Source organism: Apaloderma vittatum, unplaced genomic scaffold, assembly GCF_000703405.1.
Source record: "Apaloderma vittatum isolate BGI_N311 unplaced genomic scaffold, ASM70340v1 scaffold22095, whole genome shotgun sequence".
Taxonomy (NCBI): domain Eukaryota; kingdom Metazoa; phylum Chordata; class Aves; order Trogoniformes; family Trogonidae; genus Apaloderma; species Apaloderma vittatum.
This window is the reverse complement of record NW_009719236.1, coordinates 76702-97609: the sequence shown is the minus strand read 5'-3', so window position 1 is coordinate 97609 and position 20908 is coordinate 76702. Positions and strand designations below refer to the sequence as shown.

Here is a 20908-nt window from a genome sequence, read left to right as displayed (position 1 = left end):
AACCTGGATTGGTGTGCCGTGTCCTGTGCAGCGAGAGAAAATGTGGGAAGATGGTTTGACAGAGTAACCTGGAGCATTCCAGGAGAATAAACGCCATCCATGCAGGAACAAGTGACGTGAGTAAAGCAAGATTTGCTAAAAATCAAGGCTAAGCTGTAAATCTCCAAAGCCAGCTGCAGGCAGGAGGGTGCGGGGTCTGCTCCGTATCCCTTCCACTGCTCGAGGAGGTGGATGCCAAAGGCTGCTCTTGTCAGCTCACAGCCTCAAGGACAATACAGAGAAAAAAGTGAGGAATCTCTGGAAGACACAGGCGAGTTGAGGACTATTAGAAAGTAATGAAACACTTAAGCGTGATAGGAAACAAGTGCAACAAGGGCGAAAGTTAATAACTGAAAGGCAGTTTGTGTGGTTAGTGGGCAGCAAATTACAGTGGAGTTTGCCGTGTGGTGTGGCAGCAGGGAAAGCTGCTGGAAGTGGGGGGATTTTTCTGTGCCCTGAGTCTGTTCCACAAGGAACATGAATTCACTGAGTAACTTTCGCCCATGCAAAATACCTAAAGCCTCTTCTCTCTGCCTGCAGGATAGTCTTTGTGCCTCTCTTTGCTACTCTGAGCTGGTGCTGATGTTAAGACAGGCACATACTCAAGGGCCTGTTTGTACACTCTGATTTTCCTTTCTGTTTCAGCAGCCTGTCAAGTGGGTGAGAGTTGTATTATCATCCGTGCTGAGCACCCACAATAGTCAAGGCTAATATAAAACAAAGGGTCAAGCGTGAAGTTTGGACAGTTCCTTAAATACGTGACAGCAACGCAAAAGCCTAAAAGCAAAATGACAAAATTCCTTAATTTTGTTTACCTGTACTCTCTTCTAAACGGGCTGTGATTCCATTAATCTCAGCTGGGGAACAAGCTGCAATTCAGGGAAAGGGATTTGAGCATGGGAAGCATCCCTCTGTGTAGAGCATAGCCTGTCCAGAGGGTGTTTTCAACCCTCGATATTTGCTGCTTCTACACATTAGTGCACCATGTGCTTAATCCTCCCCTCCGTTACAGCCCTACGAGCGCTAGCAAACATTTTGTGCGCCGCTGAAAATAATTACAGCGCAGCCTTTTTGCAACCCGAAAGGACTTTCTCATGGATGTTATCTCGGTCATCTGTATTTTGAAAGAAACACCAACTTACTGTTTAAACCAGCCAAAGCGTTCTCTTCCCCTCTCTCCTCCCAGCTGAGGGCACAGGATGAGAAAGGAGCAGATGCAGACAGAAGCTGACCCTGGCTCGGGGGACGGCGGCGTCTGCGTATCCAGTTCTTCCCCATTTCCTGCAGGAGAAAATCCAAGGCTGGCTCAGCGGGTGGTGTTCTGAGCGTGGTGCCAGAGAATCTCTACGCTGCGGCCTGCAGCCATAATGAAGCAACAGAATTTTGTCTCGTGTGTGTTCGTTGTGCAACAACTTCATTGTCAAGGATTTATTGTTGCCATTTTCTATTGCACAATCTAAGACGATGAGAGAAGGGTGGGGGACAAATAAGTGGACATGGCAGAATTAAGTTTTCGCTGTTCTGGGTTTTTTAATGAGCAATTGCTTGTTCATCGATCAGTGACAAGTGGCTCTGCTAGCAGCTGTTCATTCAAGAACCAATTGGATTTTTTTTAATCAAAAAAAAGTTCAATTTCTAAATGCCAAAATAGTATCTTTTTAAAAAAATTAAAACATTTCAAAGAATTTTGGATGACATTTCCTTTCAATACCAGAGACAACGGGGGTAAAACATTAATAGAAGCTGTTTAGTGGGATGCACGTGTTCTAGAGTACTTCTTTTAAAATTTGAGATGAACATTCTACGTGTTTTGTTTTTCTAAAACAAAAGCCAGCACAAAGCAATTGTTAAAAACATACACAGGACTGAAATCAGGCAGAATGAGGAGAGTATGTTTCCCCCAATCTTCGTCCTTTCTCCCTTCTTTGTGAATTCGGTCTCACAAGATATTTCAATTGCCTTTGAAAAATGGCAGTATTTCACAACCCCCAATGTAATAGAAAATCTGGTTCCAGCTAATTTTAAAAGGCAGGCAGCAGCTCTGCTGGCCCAATTTGGAGCTCTGTACGTTATCCGTATCCAGAGTATTAATATTTTCATATAGCAAGCTTCTTGCAAAACCCTTGCCGAGCTGTTTTCCTGCTGGGCAGATGTCACTACTTATTATGCAAGCAACGTGAGGTGGTTGTGTTTTAGCCGTCCTGGGTTCTAAATCTACCTCTGCATTACTTATGCAGACTTTTGCAAGTCTTAACTGAGCAGTATTACAAAACCAGGGCATTCTGATTTAAATTCAATGCCCTGGTTGCCTTACCCTGTTCAAGTCTCAACATCTGAAGAGTTAAATACGGGATAGGCATGGGATAGCCCACTATGGATGAGCAATATTCTTAGGGAAGCAGGAAGAAATCCTCTGCCACGTGTGCCTTAAACAGAGGAGCCGATCATTTTAGATTACACTGAGGTATGTAATTCCTCAAGCACACCTGTGGAAACCTTAATGGCTTCAATTACTGGTGATCATACAAGCCTCCGGAAACCATGAAAAGAAGGCAGAAAGCTAGTTCCGTGACAGGAAAGTTCAGTGTGGAAAGAACCTCACAGGATCCACCGTTACTTCCCTAGGCTTTTGTAGAAATTACGGCTGAAAAGCTATTCGAGCCGCTGAAAAGAAAACGAACACACCAGCACCACCACTCAAACCAACTTTAACTCAAGCGTAACCTTAACGTTAACTTGTTTGTCCAGTTCATTCACTTCCTATTATTCCCTGGATCATGCTTTGAATAATTTCCGTGATCTGTTTCTTAAGTCCTGCCCCTTTTGATGTCATCGATTCGATCCATATAGGCTGGAGAGCTCCCAATGTGTCCTCACTTAGGAAAGGAAATCCGAAAGCTTTGGACCAAGACGAAGGCTCTTAAGTCCTGCCCCTTTTGATGTCATCGATTTGATCCATATAGGCTGGAGAGCTCCCAATGCGTCCTCACTTGGGAAAGGAAGTCCGAAAGCTTTGGACCAAAACGAAGGCCGAGTTTAGTGGCTGCTCTGTGCACCCAAAGATAGAGTTTCTGCCAAGGTACGGTGGGGTGTTTGGCAATTTGGTCTTAGCTGGTTTGCTATGTCTTGCTGTCTATATGTATGATCAATATGTAGCTATAGATGCCGCTACACGTGGTTAAATATCTGACCGCGTGCCACTCGTGTGCGTTTAGTATGTGCTGAGTGTCGAGCTGCTGTGATAATACGTGAACTTAAGCTTGTTTGCCAGGGCTGCACAACTTCCACTGACTTTCTCAGAACCCGCAGCCTCTCTCCGGGCACTTTCCACAGACAAGACAGGCAACGGGTCGCCCTTGCTGTGACTTTAATCCCTGACTGCGACCGCTGTGTTAAATAAATCAGTGGTAGGCTGAGCTGGGAAACCAGCAGAGAGGATGGGCTGCTGCCTCTTCACATGGGTTTCAAAAGATTCCCTCTGGGTTGGGTTGTTGGTTTTTTTTTTTTGTTATCCCATGCTTTTTCATTCTAGTTATTTTAAGAATGCAGATTTGAATGGTATGATCTAACTAGTCATAGCGCCGTCAGAATGTCTGAAAACTATGGATTATCTTTGAAAGCATCGGTTTGAATGCTTACAGGTGGCTTTTTTAAGATTCAGGATTATACATAGAAAAAAGTGTGTTTGATAGATTTGATTTAGCATTTGGTAACTACTACTTTTTATTCTACTTTTTCTCGTTAGAGCAAGGCTGACTAGTGAGATTAGTACAACATGAGTAAATTAAATTTTCCTGTTTGAGTCTCACACAATTTTCATTTCTGTCTTAAAATACTCTAAATATTTAAGGACTCATTCAGTGTGTTTCTTAGCATACACTGCAGGCTTACTTTCATTTATTCTTATCTAAACAGAATGAGAAAGAACCGACTAAGGTAAAGGTTGAACGTACATTTTAGCACAGGCATTTAATCTGAAAACTGTGTAGCAAAAGCAGGTAACAAGACTACCATGGGCTTGTTTCTGGAGTTTGCCACAGATAGTCCTGTCTGACTGAAGAAGCCTTCAGCTGTAAGGTGGGCTGATAAAATTTGCAACCCGTGGTTCAGAGTACTGTGGCTCTCTGCAGTCTGAGTGGGATTAACAGTTCAGCTATATATGCACTGCAGAAAAAGCAATGTTTCCTCGTAGCAAAAGTGGAATTGTTCATTTCCTACATAAGTTCCTTATCACACATATTTTGTTTTAACTGTTCATGCCTTTTAATATCTTCCTTTGCCCAGGCTTCCTGTACTTGCTCAATGCCAAGTGTACATGAGAAATTTGAAAAATCATTTCTCATGTTTCATGACAACAGTATGGAGGAGGTGCATAAGCCTTTGAGTTAATTTTGCATTGCTGTTAAAAAGTATCTTAGAAAATACAAATATGGTCTGTGTTACGGTTTTTGGAGAAAATAACCTGTGGCAAACTGGGTTTCCTTGTCAGGTTTTGTGGGCTGTTTTAAAGCTAATCTGGTGTACAGCTCTTGGAGTCCTCTCCGCTGTTTAAGGATTATTCCTAATTTTTCTGACGTGAATAGGTACACTGAAGAGACTGTCTTAGCAGCTTGTACCTCTAAGATATTCTTTGATCTGAAGTGCCCTATTCCAAGGGCTTTCGAAATGAAGCCACGCTTTAAAAACGGAGAGGTGGAATTGAGGGAGGAGGCATTTCAGGTCAGGACACTCGTGTCTATCGATAGCCGAGCTGCGGTGACCTCACCGGCCCCTCACACCGAGCGAGCACCAAACGCTTCAGAGCCCATAACTCAGCAAAACCCCCGAGCTTTCATTTCCTTATCGCGCCGCCCGCTGGCAGCAATTCTGGAGTCATTGGTGCTCTCCTGGGCTTCAAACTCTGTTACTGCATTTATAAGATTTTTATGTGGAGCTAAGGTTGGACCGAAGTGGTGCACTCAGTAAACTTCTCTTAATAGCATAATAGGTGGGTGATTCACAGAGTGCTGTAATGTTGGAAACTCACATATTGCAGGACTTGATGTCATGTTCAGTAAGTGGAAGTATGTCAACATTAGTCCAATGCCTCAAGCTGGTACTAAAACCAAGTCAGATATCCTCCACCTGTGCTGGCTGAAACATCCGAGCATAAATAATGTTCACACTTTCATCAGCATAAACCCTGGAATTACGTAGAGAAGCGTAGCGGACGTTTTACTTACTGTGGCAAAGGAGAGATGGGGTTCGACTTCCAGCTGTGCCACTCTTCTTGCCACTGATTTTCAGCTTCTGTGCTTCCTTTTCACTTCTGTAAAATGGAAGAAGATTTTTAGATTCCTGAAGCTATTTATGTAAGAGACAGGTGGCAAAATTTCTGTTAATAACAGCAATTAATATTTCTGTGGTCTTCAGAAAGAACCCAAGAGCATTTAAGTATCTGTGATGCTTTATCCATATTCTAATTTAATTAATCCCCTCTGCGGTTTCAATCAAGGTGGTCTTCTTCTTCCCTTCCTTTCCTAAATACCTGACTCTGTATCTGAATTATGGAATACCTACTGTATGTCACTTGGGAAATGGTTCTATTTCAGGGAGGGCAGAAATTCATCTGTTTCCCTCCATTCTTCAGAATGAGAGGTCATCAGCAAAAATTAAAATCAGTTCCCATTTATCCTCATCATTCCCTTGAAAGTTGGATTTATCCCAATACCTTGAAAACAAGGATAAAGCCGTAGTTCTAGGTCCGAGAGTCTTGTTTCAGGCCTATAGGCCAGCATGTTTCCCTAGCAATAGACTCATCATGATGAATTAGTTACAGAATTCGATATTCAATATGTTTCAGAATTCACTATTGGTCCTTGGTGTTCTTAGAAGGAAACCACACACCCCTTTGGCTGCAGACGTCTCAGCAGCCTGTGCATTAGTCACGTTAACTTTGCGTGTCTGCACTGACGGAGAAGTCATCGCACGCGGTAGGACGCCTCCAGTTACTTATAAGCAGAACATTTGACCTCTTTGCTACTTCCTGGTGCCCAAACTCTGGAGAGACATCGATACGTCTCAGCTCACAGTTATTTTTCAGCTCTTGCTAATAACAAACTCATTGGCACCCTGTTTGAAAGAGCCCATAGATTGGCTGTAGCCTAACGAGCTAGTGAGATTTACTTATTTAATTTTTTTTGTCGAGCAGAAACAGACTTAGAGGATGGAGCAGGAAGTGGCAAGAGAAGAAGAAGAGAAAAAAGAAGGCTTGATTGAGTTTTACGATTCCTTCAAGGACATGTTTGAGTTCTTCTGCAAGAACACAACGATCCACGGCACCATCCGCCTCGTGTGCTCGGACAGCAACAGGATGAAAACAGCTTTTTGGACTCTGCTGTTACTTGCCAGCTTCGGCATGTTGTACTGGCAATTTGCACTTATGTTCAGCCAGTACTGGGCCTACCCTGTCGTCCTGACCATGTCAATGCATTCAGAGCCCAAGATGTTTCCAGCAATTACCATCTGCAACCTGGACCCCTACAGGTAACCCGCGCTTGTCCCCTTGGCCGCAGTTGTGCCCTTCGTCAGGAGGGCTTGGGAAGGGTCAGCAACCTCCTTGCTGCAGCCTGGGGGAGGTCCTGTCTGCCTCCCAGAAGTGGAAAGGGACTATTGTTATTTCCAGGAGGGTTTTAAGATAACATCTTGCTGGCAACGGTGCAACAGCAGGTAGCAGTTTATTTCATGCACTGAGTCAGGGCAGAGGGAACTGTGCCTCGTGACTCGGTTCGAACTGCTGACTGATGTTGTGCTCTGATAAAAACAGCCTTTCCCTGAAAAACACGGCTGTTGCGTGCACCCATTCCCAACGAAACCGCTGATCTCTGGAGTGACATCTGCTAGAGCTGATTCTGCTTGGCCTTTCATACCGCAGACGATATAATTTCTGTGAAAGCCCTCATGGCTCGGTTTGTCAAACGAGGCTCGCGCAGTAACGGCAAGTTATCAAGAAGTTTCAAATTACATAGGAAAGGAAGTATGTAATTCCCCGGGAATAATTATCTAATTGTCTGACAGTAAGGCCAGTTTGAGCAGCTGATGCTGCACAGTTCTGAGGTTTCCAGTAGAGGATGCAGCAACTAGAAATTCAGCTACTGGAGCTGCTAATAAATTAATTTATCGAAGTTAGCTATGCTAAACATGGGCACCCTAATTGCTGGTTTTTCTCACACAAACGTCAAGGCCTGCAGAGACCAGGAAAGTAGCCTTTCCACAGATGCTCTGAGGGTAAATAAAACAATGTGCCTTTGCCTAAGAGAAATGCGAATATTCACAGAGAGCTTATCTTTCTGTTCCTTGCAGATTTCAACTGGTGAGTGAGCACTTGGTTCAGCTGGATCGCATGGCAGAGGAATCGATCACTTTTCTGTACGGCATCAACACATCAGCCAGCTTATTCCACGCGAACGAGAAAAACATCCACGTAAAAGACTTGTCCAGCATGGGCAACCTCAGCAGGTCCAGCTTCAAGCTGAGCCAGAACTACTCTCTCTTGAGAATGCCCGACCACAACAACAGGTCAGGGAAGAGGCATTCCAGCGTGGCCTTCAAGCTGGTAAGCGTGCATCCTCTTTGGGATGTTAGCCCGGGCACAGAGGGGACCAACAAGGGCTGGCTGCTCCCCAAGGGACCAGGAACCCACCCCACCCAACCCTACCTGAGTGAGTGAAGGAAGCTCAGAGATGGTGGCCGTGTCCAACCAAGAGTCCAGCTCCTCAGGCATATCCGTGGTGGTGAAGAGGCAGGTTTAAGATCAGGCCATGGAATTGCCCACAGAATCAACAATGAGGCCAGCAACCCCACAACACAGCCCTAAGAGAGACTTGAGGGTTCTGGGCTGAACTTAAATCAGCTCCTGGGCTCATGGGAGAGGGTGTGGGTGGAAGGTCCAGGTGAAGCCACTCAGAGCCATTAAGTCCTAACAGTGCGCTCAGGAGCCCGACAGAGATCTCACAAGGCACATTAAAAACAAAACAAGTGGGAAAAAATATTTTTCAGTGCTTTGTAAGGACAGCTTAGGGGATATTTCAAGAGTGTCCATCCCTGCCTGCAACAGTTTATGCTGGTTGCTGGGATTCTTCTGAAGTGAAATGGCAGCAACATCACTGATCGGACACAGCCCACCCCCTCGTAAAGTCCTTCTGGCAGGGACAAATTCAGTAAGGAGCAGTAGCAGCAGCCCGTGGGAATCATTTTACCCCTTCCTGAAAATATACAAAACTTCTAGACTTGGCAGGTGAGCCTAGAAATAACAGAGAAACAACCCACGATGATTCCCTCCATGCCTAAACGCTGTGGGGCTGGGGGCGCTAGAAATGTTGCAGATAAAACGAAAGGTGGCAATAACAAATCAAGAGGAGGAATGCAATGAAAGTGTATCTGTGACTTCAGAGAAGAATGCAAATGCTTCAGATTCTTCACTCAAAACCATCGTTAGAGTAGATCTAAGAGCAGAAGCTGTGAGAGATTGGTCTGGCTTGACAAGGCAGCAATTTTTGCCTGATTATTATCGTGCCGCCCTATCCTGAAGTCCTTCACAACACACTTTCACCAGAATCTGTGAAGGTTCACCTGTCTAGGGCCTGAATAAGAACACAGAAAGCATCTCAGGACTTGGTTCGTGATTCGAGGTTTGTAGAGAATTCCCACCAGCTTTGTCCTTCCTTTTGCCAAGGACCTGAGCTGTCTTGCCCGCTCTCTCCTGCCTCTTTTCCCCTGCGATGAAGCAGCACACCTAATTCAGCTTCAGGGCAAGAAGGTGCTTATCACAGAACAAGATGATGTCCGGAGGTCCTTTCCAACTGCAGCCATTCTGTGATTCTCTGATAAATATCCTCCTGGCTCCCTCTCTTCCAGTGCAACGCCACGGGTGGGAGTTGCTTCTACAAGACCTATTCATCTGGGATGGATGCAATTCTCGAATGGTACAGGTTTCACTACATGAATATCATGTCCCAGCTACCGGTTATAATCAACATTTCTGATCACGAGGAGCAAATAGAAGATATGGTCTACTCCTGTCAGTACGATGGGGAGCCCTGCAGGCCCAGGTATGCTACTTCTTGAGGTGCTAATTGGGATTTTAGCAGAGCTGGAGGACTCGGGGGGGCTGAAGGTGAGCCTACGTGTGCAGGCACTGCCAGGCTTAGCCCTGAAGAAGTGATGTTTCTCCCATTGATTATATCACAGAACAACCTGCCTGGCTGTTGGGACAAGCAGGGAGAAGTTTAGTCTGCTTGGTGGAAGGAAAAGCAAGTGAACATGACTCCTGCATTTAATGCTTTTGAAATTTAAAAAAACACCTTGGTTTTATAAAAAACCTTGGGTGAGCAGTGAATCCCTGCACACCTGATTTTTTCCCTTCTCTCCAGTGAGTTCACAACTCAGTCCCGTGCTTACACACACAGAGCACACTTCGTACATAGAAGTAAAGGTATTGCTGCGCTCGTCATTAAACCGCATCAAAATCTCTCTTGATTTCAGTGACTATGTTCACTTTCACCACCCGGTCTTTGGAAGCTGCTATACTTTTAACAGCAAGGGAACAGACTCTTTTTGGACAGCTACAAAACCAGGAATTCCTTACGGTATGTTCTTTGGCAAAGGGTGAAAAGAAGGTCTAAAGTTAGAATAATTTGGCTATGGAATAAATATCTCTTCTATACCTGACTTACTGACATAGAGCCCTCTCTTCTAGTCTAGGGGCACAAATTATACACTGGGCTTGCTTGCTTCACTGGCCACGTGTATGATAGCCGTATCTTATCTTAGAGCACGCAGAATATTATTGTAGTTTCCAAGCAGTATTGGTGCAACTGCTCCCTGACCACTCACCAGGTCTCTAAGGAAAATGAACGGCTTTTCTGTAAGCCAAAGCAGAAATCTGATCAATGCTGAGAATTTGAGATGTCATTCCTATTTTGGCCAAAAAAATAAGTTGTTGCATACTTCCCTTTCCTTTGGGTCACAGGACTTTCCCTTATCCTGCGAGCAGAGCAGAAGGATCACATCCCGCTCCTGTCTACAGTAGCAGGCGTGAAAGTGATGATCCACAACCACAACCAGACGCCGTTCCTCGAGCACGAAGGCTTTGACATCAGACCGGGCATCGCAACCACCATCGGCATCCAGCAGGTCAGCCGCGTGCTCGGGAGCGCTCGCTCTTCTCCTTTGGACTGCGGGAAGCTGTGAGGAGCTGAACACTGGGACTGCCTCGCGCAGTGGGACCCCCGTGGCCACTTCTTGACTGTGCTTCTGTATCTATGCAAGTTCCTGCTATCTCTTCGCTGCGCTCAGGTTCCCATGGGTGAAACAAAATTATTCCACATGTGCAAGTGGCCTTTTGGTCCCTGATACATTTGGGCCTGATTTGTTTTTTAATTCTTTTTCTCACATTTACTCCTCTCACATTCCATCTCTACGCAGGGGGCTGCAGGAGCGTATTAGGGTGAGACCAAACATTCAGAAGTGATTTAGTAATTTTGACATGATGAGTTCTGGCTTGTCAGCTGAACCATAACCATGACCACGTGCACTCTCCTATCTTTGCCCTATTCCTATATGTTTTATTAGGAAGGTGTAGCTCAGCTGCTCACATACGTCCCTCCTGTCCTTTACACGCTGCCCCATCCAGTTAAGTTCAGACAGTGATGCCTGGGTCCAATTAAATCACCTGATCCCTGAGGCCTCTTTTCTGTGTCCGCAGGATGAGGTGAATCGCCTGGGTGGCAATTATGGAAAATGCACGACCGATGGCAGCGATGTGAATGTGAAACTCCTGTACAACAACTCCTACACCCTGCAGGTATTGCCCTAGTCGTTTATTGAGAGTGGCCGAATAGCGCACAAGTCACACCTCACTCTCCAGAGAGCTTTTACAAGTCTGCAGGTTCATTGCTGGAGATAACAGAGAGGTTCACACCCCTCTGAAAAGAAGGGTGTTATAATTTGGGACGTGTGGGGGATACTCAGTCCCAGACACCGGGGCTCTGTCCTTATAACACAAGAGAGCTCAGACAATGAGCCCGTGAAGGCAGCTGGGCTGTTGCAGCAGCACGTTCTTGAGCCATCGGGTCTTTATTTGGATAAGTCGCTGCTCCAGGCTCCAGATGTTTGGGCTGTTTGCCTGAGATGTCACTGAGCATAATAAAAAACAGAGCTGGGGAAGATTCAATCTCACCGAGTTCAATACTTCTTTTTTCCAGAGGTAAAGACAAGGAATGAAAAGTGAAAACCGTTTGCACCATCATGCTCTAGTAGTGGCCGCTGTCTTTGCACTAGAACAAAACCTGTCTCCTAGCAGCTGTGTGCTACAGACTAAAGATTTGGGCACTTAGAGAATTTTTGGTTTATCTAATCTTTCACTCCTTGGTTTTCCAGGCTTGTTTGCACTCCTGCTTTCAGCACATCATGGTTCAAAAATGTGGCTGTGGCTATTACTACTACCCGCTGCCTCCCGGTGCTGAGTACTGTGACTACAACAAGCAGCCTGCGTGGGGTAAGAGCACAAGTTTCCCGTCTTGCCCTTGTCACCTTCCTACAACACCCACCTTAGATTCCAAAGGGAGAGGGAGGCAAAACCAGGTCTCAGCGAGAGGGCTGTGTGCCAGGGCAGAGGTTGTGGTGACCTTCCCTCTCCCAAGGAAGGGTCTGAGCGTGTTCCTCCCATTTCTTCCACCAGGTCACTGCTTTTACCAGCTGTACAACAGGCTCAGAAATCATCACCTGAACTGTTTCGACCAGTGCCCCAAGCCCTGCCGGTAGGTCACCAAGGCGGTGCGCAATAAGTGCCAGCTTGCAGAGGAAAATCCCACCGGTGGAAATGGAGGCAGCTTAGTGGAAAACTGTGTGGGCCAAATGGCCGACTGAATTTTTGGCACTTTCTGAACAAAAGGTTTCAGTTTGGTGGTTGAGCCCCAAGTTCTGAGAAAGGAAAAAAAGGTCAAGTTAAATAAGATCATTGCGCGTGCACGAGAGCAGAGAAGTGAAATCATTTTAATTGCACGGAAATATTTTGTTAAGCCCAAACCCATTTGCGTCATTTTTCAATCTATATTACTTTTGGTTCACCTTTTCTATTGTGGGTCAATTCCCAAATGGAAAGGCTTGATTTTAAAGCAAAATATCAACTGCTTTGCTTTTGAATTCATCAAAGAAAAAAGTCGTCAGGATTTTTAAACCATCCTGCTTTCCCTCCTGACCTGAACAGTTTGCAGGCAACCTCTGGTTTTATTTTCTAAGCTGATTTACAAATCTTTTCCTGAGGTTCTTGGAAAGCAGTTAGAATTGTTAAACTCCTCCACTTACTCGCTTTTAAACTCTAAGAGTTGCAGTAATCATAATCTCTGGTTTTATCCCATCAGGGAATCACTGTACAAGGTGTCTGCTGGGACAGCCAAGTGGCCGTCGGTGAAGTCCCAGGTAGTTCACACAGACAACTGCTGGGTTTAGGGGGGGATGCTGTATTTGCTGTGGCCGTTGGAATATCAGAGTAAAGAGTGGAAAAAAAATGACTCAAGTAGCAATGGTGGAAGTTGGCAACTAAAGCAAACTGGCCCAAAACCTGGGCCCAAGGGAACGACCCCGCAGTTAAGATGCCAGACGAAGATGCTGGAGAGGTTCAGCTCCAGCTCTAATCAGTTGCTCCTCGTGACCTTAAGCAATTCCGCTCACCGCCTTCGTTCCCACCGACAAAACGGTGTTAATGACTTTCTGCTCCCAGTGGGTGTTGTGGTGGAGCAACTCACTCATTACGGTCCGTGAGGAGCTGCAGGGCTGCCGCGGACACCCTGTGAGTCAGTGCAAGACCTCTTGCCACGTCTCGTGTTCTAGCAGCAGGCAGGCATTCGGGTAATTCATTCACATGAAATAGGTGATGAGCTGGATGTAAATACAAGCAATACGTTTTAAAAGAGGAAATCATTTGGTGTGGTTGCCATTAAAGGTAGAATTTACTATGTGCACCTAAAATATCAGCGTGCTTTTCTTTGCTGTTCTGGCAAATAGAGCTACTGCTTGATAGCCGTCACTTGGTGTTATAAAACAATCAATTACATCCCATTTTATTATTTGCCACAGCCATTTTGGTTTTTTCATGGAATCTACATTTACAAAATGTTATGCATACAAAAACTCAGAGGACAGATTAGACAGTAACATACGTGTACTCTGCCGCAGGACTGGGTCCGCCAGGCTCTGAGGCATCAGAACGGCTATAACTCCACCAGCAACAGGTGAGTCACTGCCAGAAGGTGCTGCTGTTTGAACTATGGGTCAACTCTTCACCCTCTCAGAATCGGTAGATGGTGGACAGGAAAGGGAGGAGAAGAGACAAGTGTTCAGGTCATCCAATAGATTTTCTATTTTTCCTGACAACACCACAAGACAATCACTTCTGTAACCTTTTTCCTAAATACCCTCAGGCAGAAAGCTTGAGTGGTGGAACCTATTGTGTAGCATGTAAAACCAAGCACACAGCGCCAGCAGCACCTTCCACCGGGTGAACGACCTTCTGGGCACCTCACCTTTGCTAACTGCCCCCTTTCTCCAACGCAGGAGGGATATTGCCAAGGTGACCATCTTCTACCAGCAACTGAACTACCAGGCTGTGAACGAGTCTCCTTTGCTCTCGGTAGGTTGCACTACAGCAGCTCCAAACATCCTTACCTGCCCTTACTTCTGGTGTGTGGATGGAGGGAGGATTATTTTACAGCCCCCAGGGTGGGATGGGGTTGTTCTTCTTAAGGGAGAGACTTCTTAAGGGGCAATACACAACGATTTCATGTTCCTACACCCCTTTGATCTTTCCCACAGGAGAATCTGCTTCTGTCCAGCATGGGAAGCCAATGGAGTCTCTGGTTTGGCTCCTCAGTACTGTCTGTAGTTGAAATGTTTGAGCTGCTCATAGATACACTAGTCCTGTCTCTCCTCTTCTGCTACCAAAGGCTCAGGTCAAAGACCTTGAAAGTAGCTCGCACTCCTACCATCCCCAGTGTGAGCTTGACCCTAGAAAACTACCGCGTTGTCCAAGACGAAGCTGGAAAAGGTGATGATTCTGCTCACAGTCGTCCTTCTGGAGTGACTATTGCCGTGGACAGCAGCAGTGACCTGCACCTTCACCCACTCTCCAGCAAGACGGAAATGCCAGAGCTTCGCCCAGATGTGATGCTCAACGGATTTCGGCACACGATGGACAGCTCTCTGGGAGGGGAGCCAAGTAGCTAAGGGCAGGTCTGGGTCTGCAGAGAAGCAGAAGACTCTCAACTCCCCTAGTGCTCAGGTGCTGCAGAAAGCTGCACACAGACCCCTGCTGTATCCGCGATCTGCGGGCACCGAAACGCCGCGCTGCTGAGCTCGGCCACCCTCCCATGAGTTCATTATTAAACCATCCGGGCGTGCTGGATCCAGGCATCGTGCAACGTTCTTTTCTTCCTAAGGAGCATCTGGGGAGGGGAGAACTGTACTTCTAGTCCCTGGGACACCCTCCTAAAAGCTCACCCATAGCTTTTAACTTCTAAACGCTCATGAGGAAATCAGCCCGTGGCTTCGGACAGGCCCATCAACATTTCACAGACGTACTCAAGAGAAAACTCAGCCCGGCTGTTCATGGAAAGGTTTCCAATGGAGGCCGAGGATCGGTCAGCGTCGTCTCAAGGGTGACAGAGCGTGTGAGAACGGGAGGTGGCTCTGATCACAGCTTTGCTTCGGAGACACTGCTCTGTCCTTCACCCCTTACTCTTGCATTTTGAGGCCAATGCACAGAATGCTGCTGCTGAGATGCTTTTAGACAACCCAGACTGATTCTGGATGAGACTCACTGTCTCAGAGGAACAGAAAGAGAGGAAGTGGGGTTGATAACTTGGTTACATCGCAGACAAAGCATCTGATTTATTTAGAAGATTAAAACAATGCTGCGTTTTTGTTGCAGTCTATTTATAAACAGAGATGTGTTCATGTTAATATTTGACAGTAACTTATGTGTACATAAAATAGCACATTTATTTTTGATGATGATGTTTGCACAGGAGCATTTTACTGTTATAATCTTGCTCATGACTTTCTGTAGAAAACAAGAGTTAACAAGAAACCCAGGAGCTTTGTTTTGTAATTTTTTAAATAATAAAATGCTCTAAATATGGACTATGACTGGGAGCTTAGCTTGACTTTATTTTACCTTCAACTGATGTGTGGGTTTGTTACTGCCTAATTGTCCCTTTTAAGTGCATCAAAGTTTAAGGCTGGGCCAGCCACTAAATTTTAACAGACAATCTCTGCAATCCCCCCAGCACCCTCCCAGGATAACAGGGGAACCAGGGAGAGAGACTAGAAAAAAGCTTTGAACTAGCGTAACAAAAAAGAAGGTAACACCTAGAATAACAATAAAGATGTTCAACTATATACAGGTGTTATACAAGCAGGCAAAGATATGCAAAGGTACAAAATAATACGATAATGCAGAACCCACGCCTTCCAGACAGTGACCAAGCAGAAAAACATCCCAGACTGGACTTGGCAGCAGATGGGAGCACCTGAGTGCAGAGTCCCAATGGCAGTCCAAAAAAAACCCAAACAAAAAACCCCACAATTGAAAGCGAGCTGTGCTGCTCCCACCCAGAGGGGCAGGGCAAGACAACCTGTCCTGACGAGCGGTGCTCCTCTGCAGCCTGAAAACAGGAGCCAGGAACACCAGCAGCACACAGAGATGAGGAACACCATCAACCCTTCCAGCACAACAGGCACTGAAGCCCCAGGTCTCCCCTCAGGGACCCTTTTATACCGAACTCCCTGGGAAGGAACGTCTTGATTGGTCTGTTTGGGTCACCTGGCCCATCCTCTGCTCCCGCACTGTGATTGCCACCTGGGCCAGGAGCTCCAGAACTTTCCTCCCGGGGCTCTCAAACCAGGACAAAGTGTTGACTCTGGAAAAGTGTTTTGCAGAATGTCGCCCCTCTCCCTTGCAGAAGCCTAAATGTCCCCCATGAAAAGAGTTTTGGTTCCAGACGTCGAGGTGGGAACCTCAGTTCGCACGAGGAGCAAAGCACCGAGATGCTTTTGAACCTCTCCCCCCCTTTTTTTTTTTTCTTTGCTCAATTTGCTTGATTATTTTCATTCATTTCCAAGGAGAATCCATGGAGACGTTGGCCAAACCCAGCTGAGACTTTGGCCAAGTTACAGCGATGAGCAACAGGTGGGCTCCAGCGCAGTGGGAGAGGGACATGGGGAGGCTTTGCTTCACACCTGCTTGTGCCACCTGTAGTAGAATAAAATAATGATTTCTAAGCTTGTGGAAGTGTAAGTAATAAGCATCTAGTCTGAAGTAGCTTAGAGGAATCCTCTCTGAGGGCGTGGACTCATGTTCTTCCCCAAAGGAAAGCTCCCAGAACTGAAAGCCGAGCAGCAGGGCTGCCGCGAGTCCCTTTCCCACTGCAAGCTGCTGCTGGGTCAGAAAAATTTAATATTTTACACCTTCTTCAGTGCTTCACTGGCTTGGAAAGATCTAGAAAGAGTGACAGAATGGGTGTGAATCGAAAAGTTCTTCTCTTTATTCTCAGTTCTTAGACACTGTTTGCACGTGAGATTTTTTTCACTCCCACCTACTCAAAAAAAATACATTTCTTCTGCCATGAGATATATTACATTTCAGCACGTCACACTTTATATACATCATTCTGACAACGCAATTTATTACGTCATGGTGCCTATACCTGTATAGTCCACACACAACCTTTTATTATTTTCGGTAACTACAACATACAATAATAAATGACCAAAAAAAATAATACTGAAAGCTGTGTCTCACAAGAAGAGTACAACTCTCCTGACAGTGAGATGCACAACGAGCAGGAGGGAGCGAGCTAGATTCTGCTTCCCACACTGCTTGTCAAATCTCCAGGGAATCAGTATTTTATTTCCTGGCCCATATTACTCCCAATGTCTCAAAGCACTCGGTGGTGGAGGTATCTAAGGAGGTGAGTTACTCCAGACGTAGCCTCCTCCTGGTGTTCCTGGTCAGCACCACTTGCCTCTACTCCGTTTTAGGGGCGGTATCATAAATGTGGGTTTTGCACCCACCTGGAAAGGGGAGTTTTTCAAAGAAATAGCAACGCAGAAAGGACACTGAGTGCTGAAAGATCGGCTCAACCCACTTTAACCTGCAAAGCGCAGGGACTGAGCCAGAAGGCAGCTATTCCGGGACTACCCTGGAAGGTCTGTCCCCTTCTGGTCGGTCTGTCCCCTTCTGGTCAGGGCACGGGAGCAGATGCCGGGGAGAACGCAGGTTTGCAGCAGCAGAGAACATCCCTCCCCGGGAGCTGAGGCCGGCTCGCCTGTGCCACCTGCTCAGACGTTGCTGCCCTTCTGCGCTGGTGGAGCCGAAGCAGCTCGGAGCCCGACCTTCCCCCGGGAGGTCTTGGGAGGACGGGGCTACCTGCAGGAGTGGCTGAAATGGAGGCTCCTCCTTTTGAGTTTCTCGGGGTTGTTCGAGGCCATGTGAGAGAACTCGCGGAAGATGTCCAGGTAGGTAGCATCTCCTGCAAAAATACACAGGGAGAGGCGTTAGCCCCGATATTTTTGCTTCACTTTGCTACTTCCCAACCATGGAGATCAGGGTGCGTCAGGCTATTTTTACTCCAAGCTCGCAACTTTCATCTGGATGTAAGAGACCGGATACTTAGTCTTGCGCTGCCTCAGAGGGCTCAGGTTTGACTTTCCATTCTTTCTTAATAACAACAGGATTATTCATGAGTTGCATATGCAGACACGCTCTCAGGATTCTTGCTTCACAATCAGATTTGAGATAATTCCCCCCCTTTTGATATTGTTGGCACTTTTTTCCCAAGCCCAAGAGACAGCAGAGACACTTTTTAAGCCCGAAGGAGGGAGCTGTTCTGGAGGCTGAGAGCTCCGAAAGGCAAAGGTCCTCCGTGGTGCCACTCGTGCAGCAGCAGAGCTTGGAGCAGTTGGGAACACGGGGCTTCACCGTAGTTTGCTGGACACAGTGTCCAGCCAGGAACAGAGATAAGGTAATTCATTAACTTTCTGGCTTCTTTTCTAGCAGCGAGACTTCCCAGAGCTTGTTGTGGCACGTACAACACCTGTACTGGAACGAAACAACAACCTGTTGAAGGGCACTAACAGATAATAACAGTTCTCCACGTCATCTGACTCAAGGCTCTGTTCAAACCACAAGTGAAGGCAAAGAGTTCAGGTGTCCCTGCAGCGTTCTCTGATAGAATCTCCCTTGATGCAGGAAAGGTTTCAGATTTAGGCTGCAATTCTAGAGATAATTAGCACCCGCATCCCGTTAATGACATCTCTGCTTGTATGTTTGCTGCTTGATGTTCTAGGGCAATTTTTGCCCCGGACTGGGCTGCTGAGCTCATTTTTGCCTGGTGACGAACACACTTGGCCACAGGGGAAAAGATAAGTGAAAGATCCCAGGCATTTACCCACACAGCTGCAGCTCCCTGTGGTCCTTCCTAGAGAGCTCCTGCGCCCTTTGCTTGCCTGAAGACACATTCTGGAGAGTCACTGAGAGGGTAGATCCACAGCTGCCATGGGCTGCACTGCGCTGAGCTCTGAGAATTGCCTCTTTTCAGTGGATTGTCCAGCCCCAAAGGTCTTGAGAAAAAACATCTTTGGCATTAACCCACATAGAATCGCTCGGGCTGGAAGGGACCTCAGCGATCGTCTAATCCAACCTCCCTGCCATGGGCAGGGACATGCAGGTGGCAAACGCTTGGAACAGGAGCCTCAGCAACAGGCTGTGAGCCGGACCTGTTGATTTTCAGGCATAAAACCACTCAGGAAATGCCTGGCTTTGTGCCTGCTGCAAACCCAACTTCACCTACCTGTTGGCTTCTGATCAGTCACTCGAGCCCCTTCTTAACTGGTGGGACTCAGCCTGTTCCCACGGCCAGTGCTGGCCTGGGCACACAAACACCTCCCGACGCCACCGCGACTTCTGCCTTGCGCATCGTTACACCACCCTCCCCTCCCACCGGTGACAGATCCATCGCCCCCCACGCTGCTTCTCATTCTCTGTGCGCCAGCACGCCAGCTTCCCAGCGTTTCCACCTGCTCCCCCGCCACCTTCCTGAAATAAAACACACTCCCTTTCTGGGAGAGGGAAAAAAACCCCACTCACACGTTTTATAGAAAACAGGCAGCTTGTCCGTGAGGACAACGAAGACTCATCTCTGAACGTTTCTTTAGAATGAGTCTCCTGTTGAGTTGCTAAGCGTACCCGGCAGCAACAGGTAAGCACAGGTCTCCCAAACTCTGTGCCTTTACATTTACTGTAAGAACACGCAGCTCTCCTTCCACAAACAAATGCCTGCTGATTTTAAAGCCTCCTGCCTCTTTAACTCCTCACCGAGTTCAGGAGCCAACCCGTATTCAAGAATTGGGATCTGCTTGTCTATTGCCCAGTTTGGCTATTGCACAATTTGGTTTTTCTGCATCAGTTTTCCATGCTAAATAGGATAGAAATCATGAAGCCGGAGCAGTCTTTCTTTTCTTCTTTTATTTTTCTGCCACAGACACACAGTATCAGAGAAACCACAGTGGAGGGGGGAGTTGCACTGTGATATGTGGGAAAGGGTGCTCCACGAGCAGGAGGCTGATACTTTCACGTAGTGCAAGGTCTCCTTTTACAGAACAGCCACCAGCAGAGCTCACAACACACCAAGCATTGAGCCAAGTGCTCTGGAGAAACATGAATGGGGTGGGGTGGGGGTGCCCAGAGCCCATCACCTTTAGCCCAGCCTTCTTCCCAAGCACCCTGAAATCCCATTATCACAAAACAGCATCACAGAAACCTAACAAAAAAAAAATGCTGAGAATTTACGTGGCATTCCAGTCTATTCACCGCCGTTAAATTCAAGCTGTGGGCTCCAGAGAAGGAAAACAGGTTAAAAAGGGATGATTTTCTAGATCCAGTTAATACAGGCAACAAGGCAAGAAACCCTGCGTAAATAAATCAAGCCAAAGAAGGAGAAGGGAAGGAGTTTATCTAGATTTTTATTAACAGTGTTTCAAGAGACAAAGAGAAGGGAGGGGGGAAAATAGGCAGACACCACAGCAACAGTTTTAAAATCGTACAAAGATAATAACATACAGAATATCTGGTTCCATAGTTACAGTCAGTACAGGCTGGGGAGGGAAAAGGAGAGTTTAAAAAACGTGTTACAAAGTCGTACTGAAAGCAGGCAAGTGAAGGAGGTTAATAGGTTACAGCGTATTTACAGCGTCAGCCCCGGCAGAGCAGCCCGGCCACCCCGTGTGCGACAGAGCCGCGTCACCAACCACGCGCAGCAGCTTTCACCTGCCTAAAGAACTTCCTCCATGCCTGGATCCGAAGGGGATGGGAGCCCTCGCCAGGAGAAGGCTGGCTGGGCTCGCTCACCTCCAGGCTGCACGCCCGTGTAGCCCCGACGGGGCAGCCACGCTCACGTTCATGCGCTGCTGGAGGGACACGACGGGTGAAGCTCACCGAGACACCTCGAGAGATCTACGGGCAACCTGAGGGCAACCCCGTGGCTTCTTGGAGCACCAGGACGTAGGAAGCAAATGTGCTCCCTCACGGTGAGGAAGGTGCTAAGTGCCGAGATGTGCTCGGGGAGCAAAGGCTCCTACTTCAGCCGGTCTCTGCAGCCACCTCAACCGCTGCAGAGACACACGTGGTCCCCTTTGTGCCTTGGAACCAGCTTGGCTACTCCCCCCACCTCCGTCCCTCGTTCCCTCCCAGTAACAACTCAGCTGCCCCGTCCTCCCACTCCTGCTGGGCACACAGCTCAGAAGGGAGGTGCCCCAGCGAAAATTCCCCCCGATG

The 20908-nt window shown here is 47.0% G+C and overlaps 1 protein-coding gene across 1 annotated transcript; it reads left to right on the top strand.

Moving 5' to 3' along the window:
- The first annotated feature begins 6244 nt into the window (after positions 1–6244).
- On the top strand, positions 6245–14301 carry SCNN1D (sodium channel, non-voltage-gated 1, delta subunit). Its single transcript, XM_009870556.1, has 12 exons — positions 6245–6564; positions 7381–7633; positions 8935–9128; positions 9562–9665; positions 10049–10212; positions 10784–10882; positions 11458–11575; positions 11759–11837; positions 12441–12522; positions 13285–13310; positions 13633–13708; positions 13891–14301. Exons 1-12 carry the CDS (start codon positions 6245–6247, stop codon positions 14299–14301), a joined length of 1926 nt encoding a protein of 641 aa, XP_009868858.1.
- Positions 14302–20908: the final 6607 nt, after the last annotated feature.

Excerpts from the sequence above, each read along its gene's own strand:
- SCNN1D (XM_009870556.1), top strand. The coding sequence starts at position 6,245 with ATGGAGCAGGAAGTGGCAAGAGAAGAAGAAGAGAAAAAAGAAGGCTTG. Across the intron at positions 11,576-11,758 it reads CAACAAGCAGCCTGCGTGGG|GTCACTGCTTTTACCAGCTG; the intron begins GTAAGAGCACAA and ends TTCTTCCACCAG. Across the intron at positions 13,311-13,632 it reads TATAACTCCACCAGCAACAG|GAGGGATATTGCCAAGGTGA; the intron begins GTGAGTCACTGC and ends TCTCCAACGCAG.